Below are 22164 nucleotides of genomic sequence, written 5' to 3'. Positions count from 1 at the left end.
TTTTTCAAGAGAGGCAGGATGCTGTCTGTATTCTGCTAGATCTACAACTTAAGTACATTTTGATAATTAATCTCAGTGTATTTTAATGTAGGAAAGAAGGCAAGAATTCACCTTTCATAAAGATGAAGCTCACTATTAAATTGTTTGGGAAAGTAGCATAACATATTCATATTAATCAGGTAGTTTATTAGTTTTAAGCTCATGAAAAAACACTCTCAACAACACTGAATGCCAGAAGTGTACTAGTTTACTTTTTGAATAAGGTGTTAACAATTATACTTCAGAAATCCTTTAGGAGGGGACAGAGGATGAGATATGGTATTATTATATTGTACATTTTTTTCTCTTCGGAGTAAGCAGTAGAGTCTGTAAAAGGAATGATTAGAGATTATGGCTGCTTTAACAGGAGAAGTTAATGGCAAGGTCAGGAACTTCCTTGGAGTGATCTTGTTTACTTGTAGGGTTTTGACACTTCAGCTTGTGCTGTCTGACACATTCCTTTAATGGCCTTGAATAAGTAACAAATGCAAGTTGGGAAAAGTCATGAACTTCTGTAGATGAGAGCTTTGGAGGTAAAAATTATTTAAAAATAATAAAGCCTTTGGTTTGGGATAAGGAAAATTATCTACACATTTTCACGATGTTTACATTCATTTTTTCAGGCTCTTGAGGATAAAGTAGCAGTATTTGATTATCAGTGTTACTAAATGATATATAGAGAAATGTCTGGATAAGTACAGATAATATTCCCCTTGTACAGCAGTAGAAATTGGCCAGTATAAAAATCTTTGAGGAAAGAATAACATCAAATATATTCTATATCTACTCAGTATCAAGCTCTAGGCTACATTTTGAGGAGCCTAATACAGAAAGCACACTTTTCGTTTTCAAACTAGTATTAAAAATGCTTATTATAAGTATCCACAACAAGCAGAAAGATGTCCTGATCTTATAAAGGAGTGTCTCCTTTCCTTATTTTTTCCTGACAGGAGTTAAAAGTCATGATGTTAGTCTTTAATTTCTTTCCTCAAATTTATTTTTTTCTTTCTTTTCACTTTATCCAGTATTTTTAGTATAAGATTGTACTCTGATTTTTTGGCCTTTTGTTTGTTTTTCAGTAGATCTTGAAAGACAGTTATCTTCCTTCCTTCCCTCCTTCCTTCCTTCCTTCCTTCCTTCCTTCCTTCCTTTCTTTTTCTTTCTTTTTCTTTCTTTCGTTCTTTCTTTCTTTCTTTCTTTTTCTTTCTTTCTTTCTTTCTCTCTCTCTCTTTCTTTCTTTCTTTTCTTTCTTTCTCTCTCTCTCCCTTTCTCTTTCTCTCTTTCTCTCTTTCTCTCTTTCTCTCTCTTTCTTTCTCTCTCTTTCTTTCTTTCTTTCTTTCTTTCTTTCTTTTTCTTTCTTTCTTTCTTTCCTTTAATTTAACATTGCTAATCTGCTTACCAAAGCATTCACAACTGGAATAAGGTCTAAAAAAAAGTGCATCTTTTCATGTATACTTGCGCATCAGCTGAGGTTTGTTTTTTTCATGAGGCTTTTACTCATTTTTAAAGTATATTCAGTCTGTTGACAAAAAAGCTTTATTTAAATGGGCTATGTAATCTTTACCAGCAGTCTGTAGAGCAGATTTGACAATAAAGAAATATCTCATTACCTAGGAGCTTTGTATATTGTACAGGTGTAACTTGGTAGTTGAACAGTATGAAAAGATAAATATTAACTGGATTTTGCTAATAAATCTGCCATTCTTACAGCGCCAAAATCTGTAGAGTTGTTGTAATTGCCGTTGTTTGAGTTGTAACAATGAATGGAACTGATAAGGCTTATGTCATTTACATAGAATTTAGCATTCACATTGCACTATTGAATTAATATGACACACACATTGGGTCCTCTGATATAAGATTAGCATCATTTGAAAATAGAGTGTAGATTTAGAAGTGACATATTATTCTTTGTTTGAAATGTAATGGTAATTTGCTTAGATCTGAAAATTGTAGTGAGGTGATAGCAGTGACTAGTAGTTAATACTTCTGTTAGTTTCATTTTGGCTTGCTATATTTTGTAATAACCTGATGTCTCATGTTATGAGGGACTACTGCAGAATTATGAAATAATATTATTTTGAACCCAGAATGCCAGGTTTCTGTATCCCTTATATCAACGTCAGTCAAGAGTAGTGTCAAAAGAATTATATTCTCTGAATATAAACCAGAGTTGTGTTTTAATACAAGAATTTAATGAAATACTCTTAGCATCCTGTACTGTCAAATACATAGATAACTATGTTTTTACCTGCCAAACATAGTAATGAGATACCTAAAGCCTTTTGCAGATCTAGCCCCAGTCTAGTAATGCTAGAAAAATACCTTCATGGTACACTGTGATTTCAAGTCTTCCTACTGTCTTCAGGTGAATCTATCATTGCTAATTGCTAATCAAGTCTGGAAATTAAAGACTTAATATGGATAACACCCCCCCCCCCCATGACCACCCCCCCCCAAAAAAAAAGAGAAAGCACAAAATTCCCAATTATCTCTGAAAAAAAAATGGTGTTAAATGATTTGGTTAACATGCCAAGGGTACGGTGTGGCAGAGACATAAAAATAATACATTTCTGCAGAGTTACATTCAGGAGCCTTGCTCATTATAGTGCACTTTTTCTTCCGTCATCCTTTGCCTTCTTCACAGCACCAACCTCATTCATACTAACTATATGATTGCAGGTGTATATAAGCTTTCAAAGGGTTTTTGAGAATTGATGATGTGCTGCATATAGTGTATTATTTTATGATGGTCCTTACTATGAATATCTGTAGTTCATTCGTGTTTACCTCAGTTGAATCCAGACTATTGTTCACTGAGATTTGTGTCCAGCTTCATCCTACCTCCTGTGGGGTGTTACACCCCCACAGAAAAAGATTTCTCTTGCAGGAGGAAGGAGAGGGATCTTTTTCTCTGAGTGAGTTTCATTTAAATGGTGGCATCTAGTGATCCATTTCTTGGTGACAACATCATTGCTGTCTGCCTTGACGATTTTAGCTTCTGGATTGCTGTGTGTATGGCTGACATCTCAACTGGTTATTGTTAATGTTAAATGGTTTAGCTTCATAATATTTCATAATATTTCATCAAAATATGGTATTGATTGTGGGCTGAGTCTAGTGAGAATTCTTGGAAATGCTCTGCCCATCTGTTTCTTTCATCTGCCTCAGCTATGTATATTTTTCCTTTTTTGCTGTTGCTTACTCCATTTCTTCTTCATTTTAATATTCACAAATGGTTTTAGTCACTTGACAATTAGCTATGACTTACCTCCTGTGTCTGAAAATGATAGTTCTTTAAAATGTCTCAATATGTAATTCCTTAGATTGTTTTCAGCCTGGAATAAACCTTTATTTGGAGCAGCTGTGTCTCTAAGTCTCTTCAATCTTAATGGTAAAGTATTATTGTACTGGCAATTAATATTCCATGTTAATGCTCTGGGTTTTTGTGTCCTTATTAGATCTCCCATTACTGTATCTTAGCATAGCTCTGTAAAGCCTAAATTAAGCTTCTGTTGTTAGAATTACACAAATTTTGATTAACAAGATCAATTTCTTAATCGTATGTGGGCATCCTTAACCCAGGCTTCAGTTTGATGCAAACATACCTTCCAGTTTTCAGAATTACTTTTTTTCCTCCATGTTTGGTGAGCATCAAAAGATGCATATTTATGCTGATATAGAGATAGGCACATTGTTAGTGACAAATCTCATCCTGTGCTGAAATAATAGCCATTATAGCGAAAATTAAGTTTCAGTGATGTATTCTTGAACTGATGTATAACAAATTGCTTTGTGAAGATGGCATATGTACAGGGTAAAGTTGTATAGAAATAAGCATTCTCACTTGGTTGGCAAGGTTGATACATTAACAGTCTGGTCAAGTCTAGGAGCAGGGAGAGGCTCAAGAATGCTTACAGGGGACAATGTTTTTAAAATTTTTAGCTGATAAAAATGGAAAAACTTCCTAGTGGTTATTAGCAGTCAGAAGTTTTCCAAAGGCCTATAATTTTCACCAGATGATTTTTATGAAGTCATCATATAAAAAAATGTCACCCCCTGTGATATTTCGGTCACCTTTGAACACTGTATCTAGAAAAGCAGACATCACTACATTTTTTTAACAGGAGCAGAGTAAAGTATTTTGCCTAGAAAACCTCAGAGAAAAAGCAAACTGCTTGGGTTATCCAAACAAATCTAGCCTGGGGCAAACACCTGCCATGCACATTTTTTGATCAAATGTTTAAAGTTTGGCAAAATTAAAAGAGAATCTTCTTTCGAGGTAAGAAGCATACTAGTCCTGCCTATAATATATCTCATTTTAGATCTATTATAATGTTTACTATTTTATGTGATTCAGAACCTTGCAGTTTTATTAGATCAAATGTCTTAGATGCAAGTCTGTAGTCTGAATGTAGAATACATAACTTATGAATAATTATAATTTTGGAAAATAAAATGAAATGTTATTCATAGGGGGTCTGATTCTCTCTTTATATTCTCATGTGTAAAACAGGAACAGTTGTATTCAGATCAGTTGAATCTCACTAATTAAAAACATCTGTGGGGAGGACTGGGTTTGTAATCATAACCAAGTATGATGCTAGTGTGTAGTCCCTGGCTAGAACTGGCAACAGAAGCAGACCAAGTACTGTGTTGTTGACCACCGGAAAAGCATCATGACTGAGTTCCATGTGTTGTTCCTGTTGTATTCTTAATGGTGCCAGATGCCATTTGATGTTTAACCAGGTAAACACCCCTAGTTCTGTGTCTGTTGTCAAATATGTCTATAATCTGCATTGGTCTAGTCCAACACAGCTAGACTGTGTAATGAAAGATAAGCAGGCGAAAATTTTGTGTCCTTGTGAATGGCCAAACAATGAAATTGGAAAATATTCTGGTCAAAATACAATACAATTGCTTTTTATCTATGCAGGATTTTCTATTCTTTTTTCTTTAATTTTGATATTGTACCAGCAAACAATGTCTCTTTATTTAAAATGACTTGACCAAACTCAGGGGCCAAGTTTTTCTGGTGCTAGTCTCACACTACAGCAAAACGAAGGTGCTCTTGTAGTACATGAAAGTGTATCTGTGCAAGCCCAGTGTTATTCCCATCTGTAATAGCAGCCTATGCTTGATGATGTGGGCTTTTTAATATGCTACTAACTGGAATACAAGCCTTCTAGTGTCTCAACTAGTGAACAAGAATTAACACTTAATGCCCACATCATCTTATTGGCTGTCATTGGCCATGCCAGCTAGAAGGTGAATAGAGGTATGGCACATACCACAATTTATCTTTTGTTTACTGTATAGAGAATCTAGATATTATCATAGCTTTAATTAATGAAGACCTAGAAACAAGACATCTGGAATAATGTGTTAGGCTTGAATAGGCCTCAGCTTCAAGTGTTGTATGCTTTTGGTCCCAGTTTGGTCCCTCAAGTGAGAAATTTCAGATTAAAATAGTAGCTTAATTTCAATCTCATATTATAGCAAACCAGGCATGAATTTAGTGAAGTATCTGGGTTTATCATAACAACAACAACAACAACAAAAGATAAAGGTGAGAACAGAATAAGGCACAATGTTTGGTATACCCCAAATCATAATCTAAGCTTCCTGTCTAGTAAAATAGCTATGGCAACTAGTTCATACCTCCTTTTCCAAAATTTACACTATTATTGATAAGTACCACATGTAAATTAGGAATTAAATAAATATAGAGCCATACATTCCCCTCTGCAAAGCATGGAGGGGAAACACAATATGAGCAAAGAATAGACGTAAAGACCCAAAGCAGCAGAATGGTGAGGCAATTCCTTGACAGCATCGTTTGTTCTCCCCAGCAGCTCACAAAGGTACATCTCCAGCTGCTGGCTCAACATCTCTTTGTTGGTAGGCTGAGGACTGTGAGAAGTCACTTGCTGCAAAAATTGTTCCCTCCCATCCAAAAGAGAAAGCTCTTTGAAAGTGATTGCTTCTCCTTGCTGAATTAACTTAGTTTTGATGATTGCAGAAACACCTACAGTCCCTTTAACAGAAGATTATTTTGTGGGGTCTAACGATAGACCTGTATCAGCTCCAGTTGTGGGAGGTACCAAACTGACAAAAACAAAAATCCTCTCCTTTTGAATCACTCAAATCTGAAGCTCTCTTGTCTTTTTGTTTGCTTTTTCCTTCAGTGCTGTTCCTATAGGCAAGTAAACATCTAAAACAAGGAGACTGTCATACAAATATTTGTCTACTCTGCATGTTCTATGCCTTGCACACTGAAGATATTGTTACCTTCCCTGTCAGCATTTTGTTTAGTGTGTTGAAAATGTCCAGGAAACAGCACGTTTCTCTTATAGTGCATCAAAGCAACAAAAAATGAAGAATTAGCAGTAATGTCATATATGCAACTCATGCATGCTGTGATTTCTTAAGTCTCTACTTAAAATTGTGATAAAAATTTAAAAGATAAGGAAAAGCTAATGAGTCTATTATATGACTAAGAAGAGAATCTAAGGGAAAAGTGTCATTGCCTATAGAGACAGAGAGACAATGGCCAAACTTCCAAAATTTACAGGCTGATATTGGACTAGAAGTGCTCTTCAGCTGGATGACTTAGGATTTTTTCTGTTTTAAATTATTACATTAACTATGGGTCTGAAGTAGACTCAGGAAATTGCATTGCCCCTCCTAGGTTAGAGAGTCCCTCAGTTTATTCAAAGCTTTCAGGTAACATTTGATCAAGCTATTACTTTCCCACATAGACATGTATTTCTGATTGTGTGCATGAATGTTATTTATGTTGCAATTAATATTGTAAAATTAATAAATATTGAGTTTAGTCTCTATTATGCTAGGCACAATAAAACATATTCAAAATATGAAATACATTAGATGCAGGATACTTACAATAGTAGCAACAGCTATCATGTACTTGTAATTTGCAAGTGGTTATTTGGTTCTTTGAAATGAGAAACATTAGTGAAGGTCCTGTTGAACACCAGCTATTACAAACTGTCAGTTTCTCAGTACTTATTATAGCAATTTTCAAATAGTCAAATCTTGGAACTTTTGAATGTATTTTTATTCTCTCAAGACAAAACCCTGGATAGTCTTTGAACTGGATAGCCACTGTTCCCTTTCACCATTCAATGACAAATCCTTTCACATGCTCCCCCAACTTCCATTTTCCTCAGAACAACATTATATCTTGCAATTATTTGATATTTTTACAAAAATTGGAATTCTGATAATCCAAAAATAGTTTTCTACTTAAGTTGTTTTTCTAGTGGGCTGAAATAGGTTCTTTTATTAAAACATCACAAGTTGTTTTGCTCCTCTCTCACCTGCATTCTTTTTCAGACTCCAGAATGGTATCAAACAACATGAGGTTTGAAAATAGTTGAACTAACAACAGACCCATGGAAAGCTTGAGATTTATTTCAAGAAAAAAAATAAAATTCTTAAAGTAGGAGGAAAGGAGCAGTAGCACTTAGAAATGCTTCTACAAATTGGAAAACGTATTCATATTTGGTTTCAGGTTTTGGCTGTGATTCAGATCAATATTTTTATATTTTCCCATTGAGTTCATCTACCTTCCCTCATGTTATTTTTAATATACACTGGCATGACTCAAAACAAATATGTACAAAGATCTGTTTTAATATTTTACAGACTCATTTACAAAGATGCAGAGTACTCACAGCTTCCATAGGATCTAATGGGACTTGTGGAAACTCAGTATCTCTGAAAATCAGGTCATTAATTTTGAAAATATGCATTAATTACTCTCTAGGCTGTAATAGCTCACCTGATATTACTATAATCTACATTCTTTTGAAAAAGTGTATTTTTCACCTGGTACACTGCGCTTGCTCCTAAAGAGCAGTCATATCTTATCATGTAAAAGCTTCTTTATAACTGATCCAATTATTGACCTGTGGCATTGACCTTAATGAAATGCAATATTTCCAAAGGAATGGTACAATCCATTGTGTTAATCTGGTTGACAGGGATACTCTTGAAGGCTTCATGCTAACAATAGCTATGAAATTTATTGAAATAATTAACTTGATGAAACAAAACCATGTATTTCAACTAAGCAATAATTTAGGTAGTTTAAACTTCCATCTTCTAAATTACAGCTGGTCTAGAGTATGAAGCAATGTTTGCAGAATTTACCAAAGCACATGGTCTTTCAAAAGCATTTTGCGTTGGTAGATTTTCAGATCATATTTAAACATTTTTCTTCTGAAATAAGAGACGTGCTGCACCATGTTTATGAGTTACAAATTTGTGCAGATTAAGGAAAAACTGATACAAGTCTTAACTGTAGATTCTAGCAATAATTAATGTTAACAAATAGCAAAAGCCTATCGGGTGAGCATTCCTCCTTTGAATAATATCAACTATAACTCTTTGTAACAAATGCAATTCCTACGGTAAGTGATATCTTCACGATACAACTTTAGACAATCCTTTTTTTAAGGAGTGTCACTCTCAGTAGCCGCATTCTGTGTAATTTAGTGCTGTTAGATGCTTTCATGTCACATGGTTATAGCTAGGTAGATTAATAGGAAGTTCTATCTGGAAATTTCTTTCCTGTTATTGTTCTCCCTGAGCAGTTGATGGCTAAGTTAATTCTCTTTAGTTTTGTCATGCACTAAAGCACACATTGCCAAGCTATGATAAGCTTTACACAGGGAAAAAAAAAAAAAAGAAAAAAAAAAAGGGGGGGTGGGGGGGAGCCCTAGCGTCCATCAAAGTCTTAAACTTGCATTTTAAAGTTTGGCCTGACCTGATGTGCCATTCAAAAAGCTTCAAAAGATTATATTTTTTTTAAAGAAAGGTTCAATATGTCCCGAGGCTATCGGTTTTGAGTTAAACTGGGTGAAGTAGAAATATTTTACTCATCAGCTTTGCAGTCACAGAGTTTGCCTCAGCTAGAACAAAACTGCTGAGGCATTTAGAGAAAATTAACCCCCCATCCTGGCAGCCAGATGTGACTGGTTTCTGATGAATGCACATGAGTGGGCTGAAAAATCAAGAGACTGTGAAATTCCTGTCAGGTCCATACAGTGCAGAATGGGCTATTGACTGCTTTCTATATTTCCCTCCATCATTCTTCTTGAACACTGCCATTAATTTCCTCTCCTACTCTGACTTGGGATTTTTTTTTTTTTTTCATCCTCCCCCTTCCTCCTTTTTTTGCCTCTGTCCCCCCCTCCCTCCCCCCGGCTCCCGTTCCAGCTGTGTGTGCTGCAGAGCAGGATGCGCAGGGCGCTGGCGGCGTACTTGAGCCAGCGCGGGCTCTACGGCCAGGCTGGGCTGGCGAGGATCCAGGCAGCCTCTCAGGAGAATGCTCAGAAAATATTAGCTGTGCAGGTAGGTGATTGCAGGGAAGTAGGAAAGATCATTCTGATCTAGATTGAAAAGCAAATGATGGGTAGTGTGATGAAGCATTAAAACCATATCCCATCAGAGTTTTATAAATTTTTAACCTCTTTAATAAACTGGAATTGCATGAAGGATGAATTCAGTAAGTTAGCACATATACCATGCATAGTTTGGGGGAAGAAAAAAAAAAAAAGAAAAAAAAAAGGAAGATTAAATTTATTTTTCACAAACCTTTGAAAAGATTATTATAAATATATTGGCTATAAACATTTGAAACACAGAGCGGCATTAGTATAGCTGCTCAGTTGTTTTAGAAAATGTTATTCCATCCTGTTTGTGCAAATATTATTTCCATGGTAAACAATATTGTCATTTTCACTGTATTCATATTTAATTTCTTTAGCATGGGACCGTTTTTGGAAATACCATACCTTCCCAGCTCAGTTATATGATAACTTTCCCTTATTTGTAAAGAAGCAATGTTGTGGAGTTATAAGATTTAAGAAATGGTTTCCAGACTTGTATTGTTTTTCATTTTATGACTTGTTCCCCAGGTATATATATTTACTAGGAAAAATAACTATTATATAATATATGGTTTGAATGTTCTTGTTCTTTTTGTCTTGTGCAATGGTCTTATTCACATTTCTGTAAAGCCACTCCTTTCAATCTCTTCCCATAGTTAATGGCCATAACCAGATGGCATTTGTGAAGAGTTTTTAAAAGACTTAAGTGAAAAAATTCTTTGGATTTATTCCTTGCAAAAGAAGTTATGTTGATGATGCAGCTTTAGTGCAGCATGTTCTTATAAACCTTGATTTGTAATTTTTAACACTCAGGATTTGTTGCATGATTGTGCAAGCAATATTATTAAATTTTAATATTATACAATTGCACTTCCCAGTTAATATCTGAGGCATTAAAGTAAAAGCTAACTTGAATAAGTTCTAGAAGTCCATTAAACTGCACCAACAACATGCTCAGTTTTCAGAATTTCACTAAGGGATAGAGAGGATTTTTATTTTAAAATTCCAGTTTTCCACATATGCTCTACTGCTATAAAAGATGTAGAAAAAAATGTTATATTAAAATCAGAAATTAAAGAAAAAATAATTACAATAAAAATATACTCACATTTTGTACACAATTATTTGAAATACTTTCTTAGTTTTATGGACTTGTTTTTGTGTTGTATTTGTTAAATATTGCATGAACTGTGTGCTAGTGAAGACAGGTAAGTGGAGAATTACACTTTTTTCATTCAAATTTCTCATTTAGCATTTGAAAAACTGGAAAAGCTCCTTTTTCATTTTTGCTGTGGGACAGCCATGATGAATTCTGTTCTCTCCTGTGTTCAACTACTCCAACAGTGAGTGAAGAAAAAAGGTGATTGATGTTCAGCCTAAAGCTCATGAATAATAATAACAGGGACATAGAACCCACAGGTGGCAGCTGGTTTCCTCATATATGAATCTTTACATTTGTCTAATGTTACACACTATTTTAATGGATGTACTGTGAACCTCACATATCATTGAACATCATGTCAATAACTAGTCCATATTTTAACTAATTAGTTTTTTAGAAGTCCTTCACCTTAGCATAATTTTTTCCACGTATGTCTTTCATGCTGAGAAGCTATGTCTGTAAATCTTGTCTTCCTGAGTAACCCAACTAATGATAGAGGTGGATCTAAGTTAAGCTTTAAGATATAAAGCCCTGCAACATTTAGGGGTGTTCAGAGCTGAATAGCTCAGACCTACCAGAGACAACATTTTTTTCAAAGTCTGGAAAAAATTCTGCTCCCTGCCCACTTTCATCTGCGGCATCTGTTTCTGACAAAGGTTCTGGTATTCTAAAGTTCTTGCTATGTTTTCATGCAGTTTGCATGGAAATAACTTACCATTAAAATAATGAACAAGGAAAGGTTATAAAATTAAAATGGAAACTAGTTCAGCTATGAGCAATTACCAAGGTATTTGGAAGAGTATTTCCCCTCAGAAAGCATGATATTTTTATATTTTAGAGGTCTTGGCAATGATTTATTTACATATGGACCAGTGTCTTTACTTTATCTGTGTCACTGTCGGACCAGTCTATCCTTCTCGTAAATAAGTTCTTACCCTGATGGCATTCAGCATGGTGGCAGGCACTTCCAAAGTAACATGGCAGCCATTCCTCTTCCTTCCTTTCCTCTCAGCAAGAAATACACTTTTCTTGCTGTTGTTTCTCGTGTCTGTCTCACATTAACATGTGAGGCTGAGGACCTGCTGTGCTGAGCTGCACGAGAGTGTGCAGCATGGAGGTGATTTCGGCTCATGAGCACTTGCGTTCCAGCAGCTACATTGACTAGAGCAAACAGGAGCAGGTGAATCACAAAGGAAGAGTGAATTAGGAGAGGCAGTAGATACAGTACATTGACTGCCTAAGTGTTTTCTAATATTTTACAGAAGCCATGACCTGGGTGAGATCCAAAGAGAGGCTTAAAAGTAGATAATGCAGGGTTGTTGTTCTTTTTTCTTTTTTCTTTTTTTTCTTTTTTTTTTTTTTTAACCTTTCCAGCAGGTACTTTTTAACCAGCAACACTCTCCAGTTACACACAGTGGCAGAGTTTGGGGAAAATTGTGATGTGAAAATCAAAAGCTGCCTCAGACTGGAAGACAGATTGCACCAGTGTTTCCTCATTGCTAGTCTACACTGCTAAGCCTACTTTCAAAAGTCTAGACTTGCCCTCCCATTGTTTCCAACAGTTGAGATGGACCATAGTACCTGTAAGACTTTGTGGTCCAGAGGGAATAACCATGGCCTAGATGAGACCATGACAGTGCCAAGGACATTAGTGAGGAGGATGTTTGCAGTAACAGGTATCAGTGGAGTTAGTCATCAACGAAAACAAAACAAAATAAAAAGCAAAACCTTAGGTGGGATCCCACTTAATAGCAAAGTCCTTTAGTTAATGATAACTTGGAAAAACAAAGCAAAACAAAAAAAGCAAAAGATTATTGCAATTAAGTCTCCCTAAAAGTAATTAAGTTTAAAAAGTAGTTACATTAATAGTAGAACTTCACAATGATGGCAAGTTCCTTTGATGTCTGTGTCTCAAAATTATTTCAGAAAGAATTTGATGTAGTACCAGTACCAATTTCTATCAGCACCAAACTGGGCATCAGTGCCAGAGGTTTGCCATTGGTCATTCTCCCTGCTAGTTAAGCATGGATCTGAGCTTGCTCTTAATTGCAGGCTTCCCTCCCTGTCACACTGCTAACACAGGCCCTTGGCTAAGCTAAGGCTAATATCTGATTCTGTGCACATGCAATTTGGAGGTATTGGGAAGACAAAATATGCTACTTTGTCTGTGAAGCTATCATCCAGAAGTAAGCCTGGCAAGCTATGGAAAACAAAGGCGCCATCAGCCTGGCACATTCCTGACCTCAAGCCCTCTCCTGCACACTTAGCTTCACTGCATGGAGGAAGGAGGGATGAGAGGAAGCACACAGCTTGCAAACACTTTCCAAATCTGGAGGTCTGCTTACCAACCCTAAATTGGTAACTGTACTGAATGGGAGTGCTCAGGATTAGTGCAATGCGGGCACTGTGTCCCCAGCAGCACACAGCTCCTTGGAGGATGCTGCAGTCCCCAGAAGCAGCAGCCAGGCTGACACTTGCCATCACTGCCTTAAATGTCCTAGGGACAACTTTTTTGCTTTGCCATGCTTAGGGTGGAAAAAGCAGAGTCCCTCCTTGGCTATACGTCCAGCTTTAGCACTGGCTGTACACATTTTTGGTTTGCTTTTCCCCACCCAGCAGCAGTCCCTTCATCAGGAAACCATAACCAGAACACACCAGCTTCTAAATGCACCTCATTTTAGATCTCTGTTCCGAGTAAGAAGCCCCAAAAACATTATTTTGTATGTAGGAGAAAGTAGTACAGCTGAGTATATGCTCACTCTTGCTGTGATTGTGTGACTGAAGGGAAGACATACCATCCAAAGTGTCAACAATATGAGTGTGAACCAAGAAGGCAGAATTATGGGAGCCAACCTGTATTAAACATTAGCTTCTACTTTCTTTATGCTAAGGATCAGTAGTCTATATTGTACACAGTGGCATTAATAGATTTTTTTAAACAAAATGCCATTTTAATATTTATAAAGCTCCTTTTATTTCAATCATTTAGACTTTTAAATATATATTCCCTGATTTTAACATGACTCTTACAGTTATTATTATTTTTTCAATATTTATTATTTGAATTGGAAGTAAGAATGGTCAGCTGAGGATCCATACGCTTAGTGAATGATTTTATTTTATTTTTCCACCAGAAATATAGTGGAAAAATAAAATAAAATCTAGCAATTAAATTGCGATATTATAAAAAAGGATAAGAAATTCTTCCAAAGGAATAGTAAAAAATAAATAAGTTGGCAATCAAATCAACTTCTAGAGCAGAGATCAATGGCTGAAATTATTTATGCTTTCAAATTTGGTTCTTTTTCTATTTTATTTTTGTAGGGCAAAGTGCAGGGCTTTTCTTAGGCAAGAGTATTTCATCTTATGCTTGACCTTTTTCCAAGCAGTCTCAACTTTTTAAGAGTTCCTTTACTACTGCCTGATTGCAACTTAATTCTGGGAAGTTTATATATATGCCTAATGGCTCTGATAAGAGACTTTGTTTTTAACATGACAGTAAAAGTTCTATGAGCTCCACTGTAGATTACACTGATTCTTCAAGGAGAGGAGCAAAGACTATTGCCAAAGTCAGTGACAGTTTGTCTTCAAATAAAAGCTTCATGGAGATTTTGTCTTGTTGGGGTTTGAAGAAATGTGACAGAGCAACATGGGGAAAATTTCATCATCACAATAGGTGCTGTCCATATTCTATAGTTTGCTGGAGGACTTCAGTCCTCAGAAATCTTTCTGCAATACAGTCTTAATCCATCAGTAAATAATAAAAGTAACTTATTTAGTTTAAGAAACTTGAGAAGAAATAAATAAAACCTTTTCTCCCAGAAGTGCATGGGCAAGGTATTTGTTCAGTCAGTGACTTTAGTTTTCCCAATAACGTTTTGGAGTTTCAATAACTTGGCTCTTGAGTAAGTTCAATTAGCTATCTAATTGCAAAAATGATATATGATGGCAGATGTAGCTTTATTTAGGATTGTGACTGGACTTTAACCCTGACAGTCTTCAATTTAGTTAATCATTTTAGATGACTTATCTTGACTATTGTTCTGTCAAAATTATTTTGGGAGCTAAAATGCTACCAAAAATATTGTAGTTTTAGAGTATTTTATTTTTTTTTCTGATGGTGGCACCACAAATGTACCGTTTTAACCAGTACAAGATTATTGGCTTAATTTTTAATATATCTGACCTTAGTCAGCCACTCACACTAGTGTAACGTGGTATGAAAATAAAACATCAGGATTTAGAGTTCAGAAACTTCTTTGCTGGAAGTGTTTTTTACCCATTTTGATTAAGTGGAAATTGCTTCGTAAGACACAAAGGATCTGAAAGATCAGACCACAGATTGTCATTTTGACTCCAGAATACTTTCATTTTTTATAAGTTTTCCACAACTTCACACAACTTCATTGATTAACCTGAAATCTTTAAAAACCTTTTGGCTAAATTTTAAGCTGTTATTGTTTAAAATAGTTCCGCTGTATTGAAATATGCTAGTTTACACTAGAAAAGAGTTTTGATCTATTTTAGATAGTCTTTATTTGAACAATTTTTGCAGAAATTCCCTGAGAAAGGACAATTTTTATCTAAGGCTTTGAGACTTTGCTGATCTACAGAGGACATCTCTGTGGATATCTCTGTGCATACATACTATGTCTTACCTGCGGAAATGTTTTCCTAAATCTGCAAAATTCACATGGTTTTCATGGCCCCCTGTTCTACTTCCATGTAGGAAAGAGAGTGCAGTTCCACTAGGGCCAGGAACCATTATAATGCTGCGTATTACAGGCAGAGTATGTCCCTTTTTTTTTTCTTTTTTTTTTTTTTTTCTGAAAACCACTCATTCTTAACTTGCTTCTTATATGTCAGATGGTAGTCAGTTTAAGGACATCTTTTGTTCTCTAACTTATTAACACAGGTGTGTTATGGTGTCCCCCAGGGCTGATGCTCTTCAAAATCTATGTTCTCTCTTTTATTTTTCTCTGTTATGGGTTGAGTTATCACCATTTATGCTGATTACACTCAGTTGTATCTTTTTTGCCTGCTGATTTCACTTTAGCAGTCTTGCTGTTTCTGCCTTGTCTTGGAGACATATGGGGTTAGATGACAGATAACTTTTCTTGAGGGGACATAACTACACACCTTTTAATTAATTCTAAGCTTTTGTACTTAGTCACATTTATTCACAGTAAACATTTACAATTTTGAAGTTAAATTTTGCTGGTTTTATTATACATTTATGAAATATTTATTTTGTACAGTTACAGGGGAATTGAGACCAACAAGGCAGCTATTTCTGCTTCTGCTCATGGTAGTGATGTTTCTGAGCAGAAGAATTTGTTACTTGATCAATAGGTTTCTCAATAAACATGAAAATCAACATCCAGTATATAGTTTCTAAAAATACATGGTTGTCCTCTGACACCCTTATGAATTTTGGATCGTAATACCTGAAATTATTCAAAATTTGATATAATATTTTATTTCATTCTTTAAATTTATTTTTTTTTGGTAGATTTTTGACAAATACAACTGCCATGGAATAGACACGAAAATGTTCATAACCATGTATTTGTTTTTGCATGATGAGAGGGAATCCTCTAGTGAAGGAGTGGAAAGTAATCTCAAAATAAGCCCAATTCCAAAAAAAAGAGGTATAGTCTGCTTGATTTCCTTGTCTCATTTTCATGATCTGTCATTTTACTTATCACATAGCAAAATTTTCATGTCTTTATTATGACATCACTTCCTTTTCACTATTGAAGTGTACATTTCATTTGACACAACATTTAATTGTATGTGCCACTTAAACCTCATAGCAGCTTGCTTCTTGTGCTCTACATCAATACTTTATTTTTCAAAGCATCATGTCCAAAGACTAATGTAACCTCAAACATTTTCACGCATGCACAGGAACACCTAGAGAGACCTTAACTGGCTGCCTCTTCTGTGGCTTCGCTTGAAAGTTTCAGTAGATGAAGTAAATGGGATAGGAATGAAACCACTTAGAAATTAGAATGACACCTAAAAGCTGTAGTGTATAGCAGGGAATAAATAAATAAATAAATAAATAAATAATAGGACATTGTGTTTACCAGACCAGAACCACCACCTGAAGGACGTTCTGCTGAAAGCCTGTCGGTGATGGAGGCTAGAAGATGGTCTCTGGAAACACACAAACTGTTCTCATATTTTTAAGATTAGTCTGAGCAAGATTATTGTTGTGATGAGTTATTTAGCTTGCTTGCAATATATTGATATATATATGTGTGTATGTGTGTGTGTTGTGTGAGTGCAGAAATATGTAGCAATGTTTTGAGTACTAAAAAATTGTGACCTAGCAAAAAATGGAACAATAACATCTAAGGATGGAACAATAACATCTAGGATATTTATTTTTAAATTTCTTTTAAAAGAAGAATTCCTATGAGTTACATTTCTTCACTATTCGGAACCACTTACTAGAGTGCGTCCCTCATATATTACCAGAATAGTTATACTTGTCCACACTCTTACACTTTCTAACTTCCAAACACAGATATGCTGTAACTTAAAACATGCTGACTAATGGAAAGCTATAGACAACATTTTTTAATAATGAAACACATAGTTACATATTTAAAAGATTCCTACATGTAACTTGATATCTAACTCTTGATGAAATGACTACACAATCTTCATTTCCCATTGAGCACAAATTATTCTCCAATTAAAGAGAATTAGAATTCAGAAATGTAGTCTATGAATTCATATTCATTCCACTTGCAATTCTGATAACTTACATTTGTGGGCCAAACACACAAAACTGCAGTCACATCTGAAGAACTGAAAAACCTAAAATCTCTGCTGTTTTCATTGTCGGCAGGGCAACTCAAATCGGTAGATCCTAAAAGACAAGAAAACAGAAACTCTGTGACTCCCAGCTTCTTAAAAATTGATCCACTGGGAGATGTCACTGTGACAGTAATCTTTAAATCTCAGATTATTCTCTGTATACCCTGGCAAAATGATTCAGAAATTTAGTTTAAAACTTGATGAAATAAAAATTTGATGAAACACTGGATCGTGTATTGTGAAGTTTTCAAATAACATTGAAGTAGTTATGCTTGGTGCCTTTTCCAGAACCTGAAAACTACTCTATTACTTTTTCTTGAAGTAGCATAAATGTTAAGTATTGAATTAAATAACTAGAATCTTTATTGAAGTGTTTATACACAATAATTTAAATAAACTGTAACAAATAAATAGAATCAAAGAATCTTAGAACATTCTGAGTTGGAAGGGGTCCACAGGAATTACTGAGTCCAGTTCCTGAATAAATAAAATACAAGTATTTACATATTTAAAATATTTAAAATGTATAAAGAAATAAAGTTTAAAGGATCCTATGAAAGGGAATACTTGGCAGCTTTCATAATATGGAATGCTGTCAGCCCTATCTACAGTTCAGGGTAGTCTATTACACAAAAATAAGTTGAAGTAGTTCAAACAGCAGTACTTCACAATACAGCAATAATTAATTCAAGGTTTTTCTTCCTTCCTAGTGAAATGTATAGCAATCCTTGGCTCTCTTTGCAAAGTTTTGCTGTCTTGGTTTGAGTAGATGTGTTATTAGATTATATCCTTTTATATCCAGGAAAATATGGGAAAGTGCATACACAACCAAAATCTCCTTAAAGTATTTTATTATAGCTTTGTGAAAACTATATACATATATATATATTTTTTTCCAGAGAAGTGCAACCATTTCTCATCAATAATATTATTTTTCCAATTCATGTTTTCTCCTGATTTGAAGCAACGATGCTGAATAGCAGGAAAGACGTAGTTTTCTTAAACACAGTCTAGACAAGAGAAAATACAGTTTGAATGCACTATATGTTTCCACCAGCTTAATTGATAGATACCTATATAAGAATAGAGGGTTCAAGTTTCTAAATAGTTCAATTTAATACAAAAAGCTGTGGTTTTGAGGCATTTGTGCTAAAATAACTATACATATTGTGATACTGGCTTCAAGTTTAATGCCAAGATATACATAATATTGAATCTCTATAGCTCACGAACCTCTCTTTTGAGAATTTGGCCCAAAATGATAAACCTCTTAAAGATAATTTGGATCCTAAGATTCCTTTTGTAAGCTAAGTGAGAATGATTGTGATTCCATTCAGAACAAATGGTATGAATGACAAGAGAATGCAGCAATAAGCCAAGTAAGATGGCTGTTTAGTTGTTATGTGTCAAAAAGAAAAGGAAGTGGCACTTTTTAGATTTGCTTTTCCAGCAATTGACAGAAGCCTTCAGTGTATAATTAAGAAAGGTTAAAGTCCATTTTACAAAGACAAGATTAAGGAAGAGTAAGGATTTACAAAGTTATAATGTTGCCAAATAAACAAATACTTAGCTCTGGTTTTGTGAGTAATAAATAAATAAATAAATACATAAATACATTTCTTTATCCAGTACACTGAGTAAAGAATCAGAGAAATGACATTTTAAATTAATTATTCAACCTAGCAACATCACTTTGGGCTATCTGAAGTTGAGTAACCTCCTTCTACCCATTTTAAACATATATCAAAACACAGGTTTAATGATGAACTGTTTATATGTTGAAAGCTCCTTTTTGGCAGCTCTTCTGTTTTTGTCGTTACCTGAATTAATTATGGTAGTTCAGAACACATCTAGTAAACATGCTGATATATCATAGATTATAAACTCATCTGCTGAACTCTTAACCACCATTGCAAAGTAGATTATTTTATTTAAAGACAGCAGTTTAAAAATTTAGACATTTAATTTAATTATCCTCTCCCAGAAGTATAAGAGGAAATCAGAGTCGTAGTGTGAATAGCATTATACTTGTATAAGAAAACTTACAGGAGCATTTTTGCCTCAAACTCAATAATTTTAGTTATAATCACTAACTATGTTTTTGTTTTACAGAAACAGTATGATTTGGAAAAAGAATAAAATTGCTTTTAAAGTACAAAAATAATTATGAACCACTTGAAATGTAATGTCTGTATTTTATTTCTCATCAGAATTCATTAGTGTGTAACATCAATAATTTAGCCCATCATTTGCCAACACTGACTTGGCTCAGTAGTTCAATCATGTAACCCTGTAAACTCACTTTCCATTAAAATGAATGTTGCTGACAAAGGATAACTAAAGAGATACTTCATTTATTAGCTAAAGAGATACTTCATTTATCAACATTTTTAAATTAGGAGTTTGGGACCACAGACACTTAGCTGGATAAATTATTCAAAGGAATCTTTGCATTAGGCCTAAAGATGTTTGTAGAATCAAATACAATGTTATCCAGAATTATAACTGCCTTTCATTTGTGTAACATGTAATTCACAGTATCCTATTCCAGAAACCAACAGAGCCACCTGCAGAGAATCAAATGACCTACCAGAATGAAATCCTGACTGTCATGTACAAAATTATAAAATGTGTAATAGTTATCTCATATTTTGATTGACTCAATCAAGCATTTCCCACAGAAAACTCCTGTAAGGAACTTCTTGCAACAGGCACTGTAATCTCCCAAAGTTGCATCTGTGGTATTAAATATTCTACATTATTTTACTATAAGCAGCGTCTTCAAAACCACTCATTATCTTCTCCAAATACATCCTTTAAAAACATTCAGGTTTTGATATGAAACATATCAGCATATCAGCTGATATGAAACATATCAGCTTGTGGCTTCTCCAGCCTTTTTCCTAAACACCTATTCTTTTTTACCTGGTCTAATTTTCCAAACTTCAACCTATTATTATTATTATTATTATTATTATTATATTTATTTTGCTGGCATATTACAATTATTTTATTCCTAAGTTATGAACAAAATAAAAACCTCTCAGGTTGTGTCTTTTGATGGTGTCTCTCTGATGGACTGAGAAACCAGTTCCTTCCTGAGGACAAATCAGTAAACATCTGTCATAGGGCCAACATAACAGGACTGTCATCTGACCGTGTACTCAAAGGGCTGATGCTGGTGGTATGGAAGGAAATAATTAAGTCTGTAAGCAGAAAGTAAATAAAGATGTTACGATACCAGTTTGTTGCAAAATGAGACATCACTATCATTCCATTTATTCTTTTCTTTGCATTGGTGATATTCTTAACCTAGAGGCAGGAACTACTCCTTCTTTTGAGCAAAGTTCCAAGTAAATTGTGTTACAGTCACTGTGCTCACAGGTTGTTGCAATGCATTCTTAGCATACTCCGGGCTGAGAAGTAAAGGATGGAATTTAGGTCTTTGTTTCCAACCACTCTCATGAGTATTTTTGAAAAGGGAGTGAGATATATAAGGCTCGTTAGATCTGCGCCAGGGAGAACAATGTCAGGGCTGGGGGAGAAGGCAATGGCCCAGCTGAAGTGCATCTACACTAATGCACGCAGCATGGGCAACAAACAGGACGAGCTGGAAGCCATCATGCAGCAGGCAGGCTATGACTTGGTTGCCATCACTGAAACGTGGTGGGACCGCTCTCATGACTGGAGTGCTGCAATGACTGGCTATAGGCTCTTCAGAAGGGATAGGCAGCACAGAAGGGGTGGTGGTGTGGCTCTCTATATTAGAGAGTGTTTTGATGTTATGGAACTTGAGACTGAGTCTGGGAATGGTAAGGTTGAGTCCCTATGGGTTAGGATCGGCGGGAAGGCCAACAAGGCAAGCATCCTGGTGGGGGTCTGTTACAGACCACCAAACCAGGATAAGGAGACAGATGAGGAATTCTACAGGCAGCTGGCAAAAGTTGTGAAATCATCGGCTCTTGTCCTCGTGGGGGACTTCAACTTCCCAGACATATCCCGGACATGCAATACAGCTCAGAGGAAGCAGTCTAGGAGGTTTCTGGAGAGTGTGGAAGATAGTTTCCTGATGCAACTGGTTAGTGAGTCTACCAGGGGAGGTGCCCCGCTGGACCTTCTGTTCACAAACAGAGAAGGACTGGTGGGAGATGTGGTGGTCGAGGGCTGTCTTGGGCAGAGTGACCATGAAATGGTAGAGTTCTCTATTCTTGGAGAATTCAGGAAGGGGACCAGTAAAACTGCTGTCTTGGACTTCTGGAGGGCAGACTTTGAGCTGTTCATGACATTGGTTGGCAGAGTCCCTTGGGAGGCAGTTCTGAAGGGCAGAGGAGTCCAGGAAGGCTGGGCACTCCTCAGGAAGGAAATCTTAATGGCTCATGGTCTGTCCCCACGTGCCCAAAGATGAGCCAGCATGGAAGAAGACTGGCCTGGCTGAACAGAGAGTTGTGGCTAGAGCTTAGGAAAAAAAGAGGGTTTCTGATCTTTGGAAAAGAGGGCAGGCCACTCAGAAGGATTATAAGGATGTTGTAAGGATGTGTAGGGACAAAATTAGAAAGGCCAAAGCTCATCTGGAGCTCAATCTGGCTACTGGTGTTAAAGATAACAGAAAATGTTTTTATAAATACTTTTAAATGAAAAGGAGGACTAAGGAGAATCTCCATCCTTTACTGGATGCAGGGGGAAACTTTGTGACGAGAGATGAGAAAAAGGCTG

General features: G+C 35.6%; 1 protein-coding gene across 1 annotated transcript in view; it reads left to right on the top strand.

Moving 5' to 3' along the window:
• Positions 1-22164, top strand: part of CCDC178 (coiled-coil domain containing 178) — a 181162-nt gene that overhangs the window by 155723 nt on the left and 3275 nt on the right. The window contains exon 19 of the mRNA XM_050709125.1: positions 9286-9420. Within this exon, the coding sequence (XP_050565082.1) occupies positions 9286-9420 (135 nt within the window). The remainder of the gene's footprint in view (positions 1-9285; positions 9421-22164) is intronic.

The sequence above is a fragment of the Cygnus atratus genome, chromosome 2, assembly GCF_013377495.2.
Source record: "Cygnus atratus isolate AKBS03 ecotype Queensland, Australia chromosome 2, CAtr_DNAZoo_HiC_assembly, whole genome shotgun sequence".
In the NCBI taxonomy this organism is placed as follows: Eukaryota; Metazoa; Chordata; class Aves; order Anseriformes; family Anatidae; genus Cygnus; species Cygnus atratus.
Note: the sequence above shows the minus strand (reverse complement) of the source record. Positions and strands in the feature narration are given on the sequence as shown.